At 41.2% G+C, this 13,667-nt stretch overlaps 2 protein-coding genes across 2 annotated transcripts in view; one reads left to right on the forward strand and one right to left on the reverse strand.

Moving 5' to 3' along the window:
- tmem110l (transmembrane protein 110, like) overlaps nt 1–1,302 on the forward strand; it is a 20,649-nt gene extending 19,347 nt beyond the window's left edge. Inside the window, exon 9 of the mRNA XM_005921000.3 lies at nt 163–1,302. The gene's annotated coding sequence lies outside the window, so the exon portion shown is untranslated. The remainder of the gene's footprint in view (nt 1–162) is intronic.
- itih5 (inter-alpha-trypsin inhibitor heavy chain 5) overlaps nt 1–12,861 on the reverse strand; it is a 17,285-nt gene extending 4,424 nt beyond the window's left edge. Inside the window, exons 1-11 of the mRNA XM_005920999.3 lie at nt 12,572–12,861; nt 12,451–12,495; nt 11,688–11,851; nt 10,591–10,692; nt 8,415–8,695; nt 7,981–8,150; nt 7,592–7,708; nt 4,181–4,352; nt 3,654–3,963; nt 1,290–1,972; nt 642–695 (exon numbers count right to left, since the gene is read on the reverse strand). Of these exons, the coding sequence (XP_005921061.1) occupies nt 642–695; nt 1,290–1,972; nt 3,654–3,963; nt 4,181–4,352; nt 7,592–7,708; nt 7,981–8,150; nt 8,415–8,695; nt 10,591–10,692; nt 11,688–11,851; nt 12,451–12,495; nt 12,572–12,685 (2,212 nt within the window). The 5' untranslated portion in view covers nt 12,686–12,861. The remainder of the gene's footprint in view (nt 1–641; nt 696–1,289; nt 1,973–3,653; nt 3,964–4,180; nt 4,353–7,591; nt 7,709–7,980; nt 8,151–8,414; nt 8,696–10,590; nt 10,693–11,687; nt 11,852–12,450; nt 12,496–12,571) is intronic.
- Nucleotides 12,862–13,667: the final 806 nt, after the last annotated feature.

A 13,667-nucleotide genomic window follows, 5' to 3' on the forward strand; every position in this document is an offset into this window, starting at 1 on the left:
TGGTAAAATGAAAATAAATAATAAAGCTGTAAATTAAAGTATGGTATCTATCAGCATTAAATGACTCTGTGATAAGAAAACCTGTGAAAATAAACAGCAAACTGATGGATGATTTTCTTACATGCGTTTACATCCGTGTGTCTGTCTGTGTATTACTCCTAGGTTAGAGTTTATTTGTTCAACTGGAGTCACCGACAGTTTGCTGAGAACCAACCAAGATGAAGAGGGGAGCAGTGAGATGACAGAGCAACACTAATGACAGGGCTATTAGCCCTCACTAACTGCTTCTGATGAACTTCCCTCTCTTTACTGTAACACATCCACAAACATCCTCTTTCAGACTCCATTAGCACACAGCACTTAAGGTTTAAAATGCTACGTAGTGCCTGTGTTGGCATTTCAATTAGACCCTGTACGTTCTTTCCTCTCTTCAGGTCAGGTTCAGAGGAATCTGTGAACCTCTCGCTGTCTGTGTAATCACTGCCGACATCCAAATTACAGGCTGCCCACACAGAGTGTAGAGCGAGTCTACTATACATTCCCCTTCTTCTGTCTTTTAAGTTGGTGCCATGTCATCACTGCATATATGCTTCCAGTGCCCCCAAAAAAGAAGGGGAAAAGCACAGAAATTCTGGAGTTACCCGATGTCTTGGAGAAGGTGATGAATTTCTTTGTTGGTCTTCTCACAACTTTGCCTAGAAGGAAGAGAAAATTCAGTCTCAGTAACAAACCTGAGAAACTGCTTAATGCCAATTCTTAATGATAACTATGTTTGGATTAACTGTTAGTGTAATGCGGGTTGACAGAAAAGAGACAGTCTGCATGTTCTTACATGAGATAATGGTTTTAATTCCTTTCAAATTTCATCTTCTTTTTGTTTGCTAGTGTAACCTTATTTGCTTCATTTTCTGTTTCATAAATAGCCACAACATGAAACCACCTGCCCAATACTGTGTAACTCCCCATACTGATAAAACAGCTTTCATGAGTTGGGACAAGGATTCAAGCTCCACAGGGGGATGTCCTGTAGTGTCTGGCATTTGGACATTTGCAGTCTTTGGAGTTGCGAGTTGTAGGGTAGGGTTTGTGTGGATGGGGTTGATCCTTGATCAGATCTGAGGTATGGAGAGTTTGGGGGCTAGTTCAATGTCTTGATCATTTTGGTATGGCCCTCCGGCTCCTCCTGAGTAGATTTTGCTTACAGTTTTTAACTAAGAAGATACTCATGAACTCATTAGGCAGACTTTACAGACACCCTGCATCCCCAAACCTGGGAGCCACTACCTTACCGATTGTGTTGCTCTGCGATAAAGCCTGGCTGTTGAGGTCCCTGTCAGGTGTCTGTGGCTCTCTGTCATCTGTGTCTCCTGGCAGCTCATTGGCAGGTGAGGTAGCCTCACCGGCTCCTGGCGTAATGGTGGGCGCTGGGGCCATGGTGCCATCAGTCAGGACTTCAGGCTTCTCCACCGCAATGTTAGTGAGAGGAGTGAGGAAGTGATAGGTCATGGACAGGTTGGTGGCCTGCTGAGTGTGGCCTTCCCTGTCCTTGCTGGTTTGGCTGCGCAGTCGTGAACGCAGCCCCTCTTTGATGCTTAGGAAACCCCACACACGTTCCACGAAGTCTTCTGCTACCGAACCCAAAGCGACTCCTAATTTCTGTGTCGCGTCAGTTCCCAGGGCTCTGACGCCCGTCGCCATTGCAGAAGTGGCTAACTTCACATGCTTCTCTGTATCTATCTGCCGGTTTCGCAGTGGTACGTCTGTCTCGAGTATGATGCTCTTATCGTTGTTACTGGCAGTGACCTGCACGTGGAGAGATTCTGCGCTTTCGTTTGTGAGCTTGCCGGCAACGACGATCTCAGAGCCATTGAAGTAGTTGGTGAAAAGATTCTGAGTGACGTACTGGACGGAGTTCTCCGTGTAGTTGATTCTTATGTCAGACAGCAGAGGAGTTCCGATTTCATTATAGAACCTAGAAAGAAACACAAATATATGAAGAGTTTCAGTTGAATGAAAGAAAAGCTGAAAGGAGATCAATCAAATTAGCTCAGTCAGGCATTAGTTGGACAAACAACTAAATGTGCAGTGTTCTTTTTGGCAAATTTAACATTATATAAAAGTTATAAAGTATAAAAGTTGTAATATTATAGATTATTAATTGGTGAACATCTGATAAGCAGTAAAGCTGGATTTTGCTTGCCCAGCAGAGTCCAGTAGTAATACTAACACATTAACACAGTTCTAACATTAAAAATTCTATCAAGCATGTTTTTCACTATATAATTTTACACATTGTGCATAGAGTTTCCAAACCTGCATTTGCTTGTTCAGTGTCACCACGAGAGAGGTGTCAGAGTGTCAGAAAAAGAAGGGTCTTATAGTATACTTCCTCATCTTGTTTATTCAAATAAGCCACCTTCCGGCCATAAACTCCCTTGTCTAACCCCTTAAGCTGTTGCCACCCCACTTCAGAGTTCCTGCGGCCTGTCATTGTCATCACGTCACAGCAAACCTCCTCACCTACTGATGAATATGTTTGTTCAAGCAGATCAGGGGCTATTATCTTTGGAGTCTGTCTGTTAACCCCTCGTACATACTCAGACGCAGGTTTCACAACACACACACACATTCCTGCTCAACTGAACAAACACCTCGTGTGTCTGAGTACGGAAGAGAGAGGGAGAAGAGGACCATGCGTCAAGGATAGGAAAAAAAAGAGCTCAGAGAGAGAGAGTTGATTAAAGACGTCTTTTGTCAGCACCGTCACATTTGCGGTCGTGGTTCCCTCATAGGTCGATGAGAGACGCACGGGCATATCAGAGCGGGAGAAGGGAGGAATTAAGGACAGCTAATTGCTTAATAAGAATGAGATTATAAATTTATGAAGGTGAAGGGCACTGGGTAGTAATCGTTTATTGAAAGTAAGAATTACTTAATCATACATCTCAATGTTTGTCTTGAATTTTTTGTGTTGTTTTGTGATGCCCATGTCATTCAGGTCAGGGTTGTCTAAGGAGCTTGGATAGAAAGAGACTAATTCTCAACAGTTAATCTTATAGATGGATTACAGTCATAAAAAGGTTTCAGACCTGCTTTTTAAACCAGTTTAAGGTCAGTTAAATTCCAGCAAAGACTGGTTAAAAATGAGTTTTCCTTTGTTTCCTTGGTTTGAAAACGAGTCAGTGTTAGTTGACCTTTAGACCAGTTTTAGATCAGTGTAAGGCTGGCAGTCATCAGACTGTCAAGTAAAAACCAGACTAAAGCCAAGTACCAGACCTTCAGAGTTTAGACCTTCTCCCCAAATTTAATGTTGAACCTTTTGGACCAATTTTAGACTAAAAGAAGACCAGGCTAATTGTGGTATAGTTTCAATTTAACAACAAGACAGACTTCAGACTAGCCTCACACCTAATTTAGATCTCATCCAGACTACATGTTCAAACCAGTTTCCGACCAGTTACTTACCCCCTAACACTAAGCCATGTCAGAGTCCTTTTGCAGCGGTTTTAGATCATAGTGTCAAATAATCTTAAGCGAATTTTAGACACATTAAAATAAGCTTCCTTAAATTCTCTCATCTTCATTAGCAAAATGGGGCTCATTGCCCCGTAAATATCAACTGTAGCCTATAAGGTGTCATGTCAAAGCCATACCCTTTGAGCATGGCGCTTGCGTCAGCCTCCTCATTGATGCGTCTCATCATCCCGCAATTTTCCAGAGCCATACGCTCCAGCAGTCGGTAGTCCACATCATTACCAATCCCAATTGTGAAGATGCAGAATTTTTCCTGCACAGCTGAGCGAGTGTTCCCCAGGATCGCCACGGACTGGATCTCTCCGACAGTGGGCCGCCCGTCTGTCAGGAAAATAATGAGCGAGACGCTGTTCGGGCTGCTGTCAGGGCCCAAGAGGTAGTCTCGAAGCAGAGACGAGCCGGTCCGGATGGCGCCATCGATGTTGGTGCCTACAGTGAAGGGACATCACTAGGTTTACATCTCAGGTTATGGAAACACAGTGACTGAGCTAAACTTTAATATGTTTACTGTCCTTATTAAACACTCACTTTTCCCACTTTAAGTCTACAACAACATCTATTTATCAGCAAAGAAGGTCACTGCTGTTATTAAAGGCAGTTTTACTTCAAGTCTTCAAAAGGACAAGACAAAGACAAACCGTCTCACCTCCAGTGGGCGCCAGCATGTAAATAAACTTCTTGGCGTCCCTGATATTGAGGGGGGTCACTGGCACGAGACGATTTGGCTGCCAAACTTTGATCTTATTGGAGAAGCTGATAAAGTTAAAGTTATCGCCGGGCCGCAGGTCCCTCAGGATGGTGAAGAGGGCATCTTTAGTCTGGGAGACGGGAAATAAAAAATCACAAGACAGTAAACATCTTCGATGTTTGAGTGTCTCTGTTTTGTCAAAGATTCACGAATTCATGCAGAATAAAGACTCTCAAAATAAATAATTTACTGCAGCGCTCAGACTATTTAAATGAAACTTTTTGCTTTTCCTGTCTTTAGGTATTAATGTTTGTAATTTTGGCAGATTTTCCTTGATATCTTTGCCCTTCCTGGCTTTTCCATTTCATATTTAGTGGCAATCAAAATATTATCAGTTTCTTTCAGCATTCTCTTTTTATGGATTTAAAATTAAATAAAACTTCAGTTTTTAATTTATATTTTCTGATCGTGAGCCAGCATAATATTGAGTTACATATTCAAACCCACATCTTTTCTGTGTTTTTCTACTGAATATTTTTTTTATCCTTATTACAGTGACGAATTTCAGATTGAATTTGCAGGTTGAACTCGTGGTGAAACAGTCATGTTCACAGTAATTCTGTGCTATTTTCGATCCTGTCTCAGTATTTGCTTTAGGTTATCTTAGGTTAAGTTGAACCTGCATTCCTGCTCATTGTATTGTAAAGTGCAAGGGTTGGAAGCAAACACTCAAAACATCTATCAGCACCAACCCCACCCCAACAATCACTGTGAAGCGTTTCTTTTCATCATCCCTTGAAAGAAAACAAGGTTTGTTTGTTACCTGATTTCTTTATTTGCTTTAATTGCCAAAATAAAATTCTGTCATTGTTTCCACTGTGGTATGTTTCTTTACGGATAAAAACACTACACGTGTATACATACAATAGCTTTGGACATTTCTGGATTTACAGACAGAACATTTTCCAGTGGTGACATGTAGTTCATGTGTAAAGTGCTATTTGCTAGGTCTTGAACTAGAATGTTTGGAGCTCTTTCTTCTAAGTAATTAGCATTTTATCCCGCAGTGGTAATGTTTTCTGTCTTATCTACTCAAAATTTGACCGACAGAGCATAAAAGTTGATGAATACATAAACTTCAGATACTTGCTGTTGATGTGGAACCATTGAATTTAAATGTACCATAAAACTTGATACCATATTCTGTCAGATCTTTACAGAACATGCTACTTCTTCATATTTAAGTACAGGGGAAATAAGAAATAAGAGTTATTTGGAGACAAAACTTCCTGCTTTTCCGTGTTGAATCTTCAGATCTGCAAAAATGAGCGTGGGTGAGATATATGATTTGCTGCTGAGGAGCTTCTTAGATGTCTATATGGGGTGTATACTGCAGGGGTCAGAACCACAGATTGACCTTCACTGAAAAACCTCTATTGTGCAGCCACATCAAAACACACTCGTTGTTCTGTTCCTGCAGCCCACTTGGGGCTGCTGTTGGTGGGGAGAGGGATCAGAGGGTCGAGGGTACTGTTGTCCAGAAAGTTCCATTACCCCATAGACTCTGACCTTCCTCCCTCACAGTTTCCACTTTTCTCTCTCAGTGAAAATCTGTTTTTCACTTTCTCTCCTCTTTTCTGTTTCATGGCAGCTGCAAAGATCAGCTCTGGCTGAGGGGATTATCGTGCTACAGCAGATGGAGGAAAAGGTCTGATATTGATATTCCAGTGTGGGAGTGAGGAGGTGGGGGTGTCACATTTCCTATCCAGTGCAGCTTTTAAAATTCAACTTTAAAACAGGGAAAGAGCCTCATAAAGGAAGAGAGGTGGTCAGAAAATGTAGATTTCCTCAGATTCCTTTAGGAGAAGGGTTCGTGTCCGGGACCTCTGCTCCAGGGTGGAACTTTTGGGTAACACTATAATGTGAAAATACACCAAGCCTATGAGCCTAGTGTAAATGTAAGCTGTCCAAATCCAAACTCACAATGTGTAGCAGGAAAAGCCTGCTCACTGGTAACAGGAAAATTCAAGGGCGAACCCTTCAGTTAACAAACGAAGCACATTCAAGTTGGAAAACAGGCAGGTGCTAAGCTGTAAACACACTAACACTGGAAAAGAAATTTCCCTGCTTACACACTCTGGACCTCTAGTCTTTACTTATTTATTTAACTCCAAAACCCACACAAAAAATATGCTTGCTGTGTTTTTATTTTTTGTGTGGTCCAGTCAATCACTGCAAGGGTGATTGAGGTCTTGAAGGTGGACCACTGTAGAAAATAGGGCTGAATTTTACATACATACATATAGATCCTGTGGGACTGCCAGATACAGATGGACAAAAAGGTGGTGGCTAACCAACCAGACATAGTGGTGGTAGACAAACAGAAGAAGGTGGCCGTAGTGATAGCTGTAGCGGTTCTGAATGACAGCAACATCAGGAACAAGGAACACGAGAAACCTGAGAAATCACCAAGGGCTCAGAGAAGAGCTTGAGAAGATGTGGAGGGTGAAGGTAACAGTGGTCGCCGTGGTAATCGGAGCACTAGGTGCAGTGAGTCCCAAGCTAGGCGAGTGGCTCCAGCAGATCCCAGGAGTAACATCGGAGATCTCTGTCCAGAAGAGCACAGTCCGAGGAACAGCTAAGATACTGCGCAGGGCCCTCAAGCTCCCAGCCTCTGGTAGAGGACCCAAGCTTGCAGGGTAGACCGCACACATGGGCGAGAGGGGAATTTATTATACCGCCCCTCGCTCGTCATGGATAACGTCATGGTGGCTATTGACAAATACATAGAAACTGATGGGCAGCAGTGTGGAAAATAAGGCAAAATAAATTAAGACTTGGTACTTGACTAGATGTTGCTTGACATGTTTCTACCATCCCTACTAAATTCAGCACCCTTAGAAACACCAACAGGAAGTGACTAATCAAAATGGAAAGAACCACTCCCATGATTTTGTCATCCCCTTTTCCTTCCCTAGCCATACTACCATTTTTTCCCCCTTTTTAATTTTGGAAGGAAGAAATTTGCTCAGATTAGGCAGAAAGGTACCATAAAGTACCACTCTGTTTACCATCCATTTCCCAACTCAAGATCTCAGTTTCATCATGATCTTTGTCAGTGTCGCATCGTTTGCTCAGAAACCCATCTACTGCTACAAAAGACATTTGACAGCCTTAAAGTAAATTGAATTACATTTTTGTTCCTGCACAGTTTATTTTCCTTCTGTTGTTGATTATCCTAACATTAATCACGGAACACGCTGCAGATTCATTTTAATGGTAGTTTTACAGCTGCCATAAATTAAGGAAAAAATGCATTAGTATTCTGCTATTTGATGCAATAGTTTTCTTTCGGGTATATTGCAATACCTGTCTTATCTTAGTCCCCAACATGGAGGCGCTGGTGTCGATCACAAACACCACGTTCTTAGGCACAGCAGGAAGGTCTTTGGGGGCAAAGTAGTGGACGAAATGGCCGTTCAAAACCTGAGAAACAAAGACAGACGTGCAGCAGCCAGTGAGATCGGTTGCAGTTGTAGTTCTGCTCCGAAGACAGACAGGAGTTTGGCAGTGACATGAGGCTGGTGGCAGGAGGCCAGAGAAAAGAATGACTAACAGGTGGGTGGATAAACGTTGCTGGATGGGAAATCTGCAAGCATGCATGTAGTATATAACAATTATTGTCGCTGAGTTGTTTTTTTCATGAAAACTTTTGGCCCTGTCTGTGTTTATTAAGCACATTTGAGATGTTCTTTCACCTGAATGTCTCCGATCCCCATGTCTCTTTGAACATCATAGCGGATCACGAAGTCTCCCAGGATGCCACTGGTGGTGATCTTTGCCTGTTGGATGATGTTGGGGCTGAAGGTGATCTTGCAGACGTTCTTTTCGTTTTTGATCACAGTGGTGATGGGAAGCTCAGGTTTGGCTGGAGCACAAAGACAGGAAATGCTTTAACAGGGATCAAGAACCGGAGATTTTATAACAGTAAATCTAAACTGGTGACCTCTCCACATTTTATGGACTACAAAAGCACTTGATTTTTTTCTACTATTTATCGAGAGTTCTTTATGCCATTAAGCTTTATTAGTTTGATTTTTGTTTTGTGTTGTCTATATGCTGTTGGAACTTAAATAACAGTCTTAACTTTTAACTTCCCAAAGATTTTGCACAGTACTCAATATCTATGAACCTGGTATGTTTGGTGGCTTAGGAGCAGTTGCAGTGTTGGCGGCGGCGTTGCTCTTGCCGTTCCGGAGCGGCAGCACCTCCAGGTCCGTGATGGGGGAATGGTCAACGATGGTGACGTCTAGGCTGAGGCGGCTGACCAGCTGCATGGGCCGGAGGCTGGTCACGTGTTCGTAGCGTCCTAGCCGGCGCTGTAGAAGTTCCTCGTATGTCAGAAGGAAGACCGCCCGGTTTCGACCAGGTATTTTAGCCGCCATTCTGAACACCTCCACTTCTGGCTCTGGACTGGAAAGGAGAGGAGGCAGTCAAAGAAAGTAAGAGGATGAAGTGGAATAAACTGCAAAATTACAGTTACTTACCTGTTAAATTAAAGCACAGTAATGACAGCTAGACGTGCAGCAATAAACAGTTATTTTACAGTCTGCTTACTGTAATCTACAACAGCAGCTCAATGTAAAAAAAAAAAAATAATAAAGTACTGTGATGCATAGAATCTAAGTTTTACAGTATAATATGGATAATTGCCCCATTGCCACACAGTTTAGTGATTCAATTGTGCTCTATCAGTAGTCAATGGTCCTGAACTATGACAATATATCAGCTTTTGTGCATTTCCTCTACTTCCACCATTACATAGTAATAAAAAATACTACTCCCGGTCATGGTGGCTCAGTTAGTGATCTGAAGATGCTATGCAGAGTTTGCAGGTCTGCAGCTGTGGAGCAGTGCGTGGGTGCAGTATCAAAATTATATGGAACAACTAATAACGTGGGCTGGTCTTGTTTATGTTTGTGCTGTTGGTCCCTTAGCTTAGCTCCTGATGCAAGGCAGATATTACTCATGCCAGACAACAAGCTTCTTTGTAAAGTGTTAAAACCAATGAAAACTCTCGACTAGATATTCTTGTGTGGGCTTTTTGATCTTTGACATTTGTTTTAACATGTCTTCCTGCTTGTGCTGAACACTGTTGTTCCACTTCCTTCTTAGTCACCATCAAATAAAGCCATCGCTGTTGAGCTATGCACTGTCAGCTTTTTGGAGAATGACATGCAAGTGCATCCCTGTATCCTCTACGTCAGTTAACTCTGCACAATCCCTCTCTGTGTAGCCAGAAACAAATGTGGGGACCATAAATTCAACCAACCAATTTCCACAGTGAGAAATTCATCAGAGATACACAACCATTAACCTAAAAACCCAGAATAACAACAACTTAAACCTTTACATTCACAGAACACTGTATAATGCTATAATACCAAAGTTTCCTGTAATCATGAAAAACAGTACATTACATTACATGATATTGGAAGAAAGTCAAGAATAAACATGGCATGTGAAAAAAAAGAGATAAAGCTGTAGTGTGCTTTGGGGGAAATAACTTGTTTATGGTTTATGTTTGGAGCTTTGCACAAGCTAAATGATTTATTATATTTGGAGTTTGCAATCTCTGAAATGAATTTGCTAAATGGAGCTAATTTAAAGTTTATGAGGTTTTGAAATCTTGCAGATTTTCAATTTTTTGGAGTTCTTGTACTTGGTATTTAGAAATTGTCTAATTGTCTAAATTTTATTGAAACTGCCTGCAGTTATATTTGCTTTTAGCCTTTTTTTATGTTGCACATTAACTGCCATGCATCTCAAATGAATGGGAAGATTAAGTTTTCTTGACCATGCCCCTATGTATTGAAATAATAACTGAGCAGCTTTAGATAGATGAGGGAAGGAGCATTACAGCAGTTAATGAAGGTGGATGATTTTTTTGAAAGAGGTGGAGCAGCAAAGCAAACAGTCCAAGTGGTGATATCATTAAATTGGACTCACTGCTTCCAAATAATCTCACATTTTTCCTTCAGTCCCGTCCTTCTTTGCCTGCTTAATCTATTTACAGTAGAGTCTGTGACTCACAGAATGACATTTAATGAAATGTCACTTTTCTGCATGGCAGTTCTAAATGGTATGATGTCACTTCTCCCATGTGTCACTTCTTGGGTCACAATTTATGCCTGAGGAGAGACAATCATTACAGCCTTTGTGCCCGCACACACTAACACATGTTCGCACTTTGTGCTTGTAGTGGTAGAAGGATTTTTAGATGGGATGCTATCAATCTGTAATTCGGAGGACGCGGCCACACAGTTAAGTTCAAACTGGCACACAGACACCTGTTCATCCTCTCTTACCTTGCATCACCTGGCTCCTTCGTCCCAGATTTTCCTCTCTCCTGTTTGACCCTCTTCTCCTTCGGCTTGACCTCGCTCTGGTAGACACGCCCCCCAATGATCCTGGTGTGTTGGGGTCAAAGGTTGAGAATTAGTGGTGCTCATGTTCACGGGCACCTATTGTTACAGTTTAACTAGGATTTTCTTGGACAAAGGACAGAATTTGTTTGCAGAAATCATGTTTTCAGCTGTTTACGGAGTCCAGTGCTGAATATAAGTGAGCTAATCTGTGTGTGTGTGTGCATTTATGAGTGTGTGTGTATTAAAGCTCACCCTTTCCTGTCAATATGCAAAGAAATGGAAAGATCATAAAACCTTCCAGCCCTGAAATCCTTTTGGAAACATAAAATATCTTCCACAACATCCAAAAACTGCTTCAGTCAAACAAATAAATGAATGCATATAAAAATCTAATTTTAACTGAGTTCTGTTACTTGCTAACAGTTATACATGTGATCATTAGTGATATCTATTGGAATCTGATTCACCATGTCAATTCAGTAATTAAAATAGTGACGTGAGTGCAGATAACACTGAATATTTGCTCCAAATGCCTTCCACTTCTGCCACATTTGGTCTTGACTGATAACCTTAACTCAGGTTGATTCTGGATGCTTTATTTCAGCCACAGGTGGACTTCATATAGGCCAAATGCCTAGTGTGTCAAGACATTTTAACCACATCTCACAGCCCATGAAACTTCTGGCAACTGAGACTTAAGCACCAAATTTAGACCTTCACAAGTCCAGCTATGTTTGCTATCTATAGAACCAATCAATGTCATTCTAAAAGAACAATGTGAAAGACAGCAAGATGATTAAAAGGATAAAAGAAAGAATATGTCTTTTTAAAATCGCCAAAAAATCCCAGAACGCAGAATCACTCACAATAAGCTGGGAGAGAGTTATGTGGCTTCAAGAGAAAATATAGATTTAAAGATGTGTAGAATCGAGATTTAAAAATCTAAATCACCAGCTTTATTCCCTTTATCAGTCTATTAAGTCATTAACTAATAATTCTGTCCACCATCCTATTAAGATGACCTGTGTGGCTCTTACATGGTGAAGTTGGAGATGTAGGCATTAGCGGGGATTTGAAACTGAAAGACGCCCTCACTAGCGGCGGGGTAGCGGTTGAGCAAGGAGCAGTACACCGCGGTGAAAGCGTAGCGGGAGATGATCGTGGTCTTGATGGAGAGTTCCTGGATGTGAGGTTTGGTCTCCTACAAAGTAAAAGTAAAAAAAAAAAAAGAAAGAAAAAGAAAGAAGAAGTAATAACGACAACACTAAAACATGCACCGGTGGCGCTTTGGCTAAATTTGGCAAGATTTTACGCAGAGCTGCTGTGATCTCCGATAGTTATTCATCACTTCAGTTTTCATCCCAACGAAAACTAGAACTCCAAATTTACACTGACTCAATACTGAGAGGAATTCGTGCTCGGGAACTAAGATCCAGGCCATGACATATACTTTGGCACGTCTGCGCGCTTGGCAGTCCTATGCGTTCCGCCCAACGTGCAGAGGTCCAGAGTGACAAAATCAACTTCTAAATAACTAAAAGTAGGTCATGCATTCTATTACAGTGTTTGTTACAAAATCCTCAACTCTCAGATAAAGTGACAAATGAACAGATTTAAGACAGAACGATAAGATAAAGTATTTCTTCTCATATTTGATAATTTTGAAATAAAGAATTTAAATTATAATTTAAATCCACACGAGGCTGCTCTTCATCCCGCCCACCCCCTCCAATCCTCAAAAATAATACATAAAAAATGCATAAACACGCAATATCTCAGTAACTGAAACAGCTGTTTTACCTTGGTTATTATAGTTTTCACCTGGCGAGGGACCCTGCGCGGTGCCTGGAGACAAAAACATCATCAGAAGACGAAATATTGACAACAGAAAGCTCAAACACGTCTCCTTTAACAATCTTACAATGTCTAAACCAAAGTCCGCCAAATCAACATCATCTTCAAGTTCAGAGTCCCCCAGTTGTCCCAGTAAAGTCCCGCTGAAGCTCAGCAGCAGCGTTAGCAGCGTCACCAGCATCTTGCAGTTCCTCTCCTTCAAAACTCGTTAACAAGATGAATGGGGCATCATCTCCTGCTGCGGAGCGTGTCCGAGTCCCAGTCCAGACCCGAATGACCGGACAGAAGAGCGACACGGTGCGAAGAAAACACGCCCACCCACCGGAGGAGAGAGACGCAGTGTTTTCGGGAGGGAGCGCTTCATCCTCTAAATCTAAATCACTGCTGCAAATTCAGTTTGCAGGCATGTACATTGAGACTGGATGTGTACAAAAGTGTGAGTTAGATGTCTTCAGTAGTTTTGTTTGTATTGTAATATTCGCGTTGAACCTTGTAAAATACCTAAAATAATAAAATGTCAACTAAAACTATACATTTTTAAAACTAACCAGAAGCGACCAAAACCACTGTGAAATGAACTGAAAAGAAAACAAGTTTAGAGAATGTGTTCAAAGGTTCTGTGTGTACGCTCATATTTCAGTGTTTTAAAGACACCGTTTCGAATTAGCGCTGGCAGATATAAAATATATTCTTCACCACTAGGTGGCAGAATTTTACTAGCAGTTGCTGTTGTTTATTAACTTTTCATCCAATCACGGTACAGAAGAATGTTCTTACAGCGACTACAGCTTTAAATAGTAATTATTGAGTACACAAAAGTACAGCACATCCTTTAACTACAGTCACCTCTTTAACTCAACACTTTATAAATCTTTTTATTCTGTTGATGGGTTTACTTTATTTTTTTAAGGTTTGAAACAATTTTAAACACAGGAATTTTTGGTAAAAGGAACATTTAAGGTAGAAAACACAAAACAGCACATCTGTCTTGACATGTTGAATAATTAGCTGTGAAGCCGACAGATGCATTTTACATGCTTTATCACTTAGCATGACATTCCTTCACATTCCTTATAATTTAAAATACTTTATCACAATTACAGGACTAATCTCTGGCTTAAAAAAAATTACAGTGCTTACACATTTATTTGACCCCCTGTCAG

The sequence above is a fragment of the Haplochromis burtoni genome, unplaced genomic scaffold (assembly GCF_018398535.1).
Source record: "Haplochromis burtoni strain Fernald_Lab_line unplaced genomic scaffold, NCSU_Asbu1 Contig_44, whole genome shotgun sequence".
NCBI lineage: Eukaryota > Metazoa > Chordata > Actinopteri > Cichliformes > Cichlidae > Haplochromis > Haplochromis burtoni.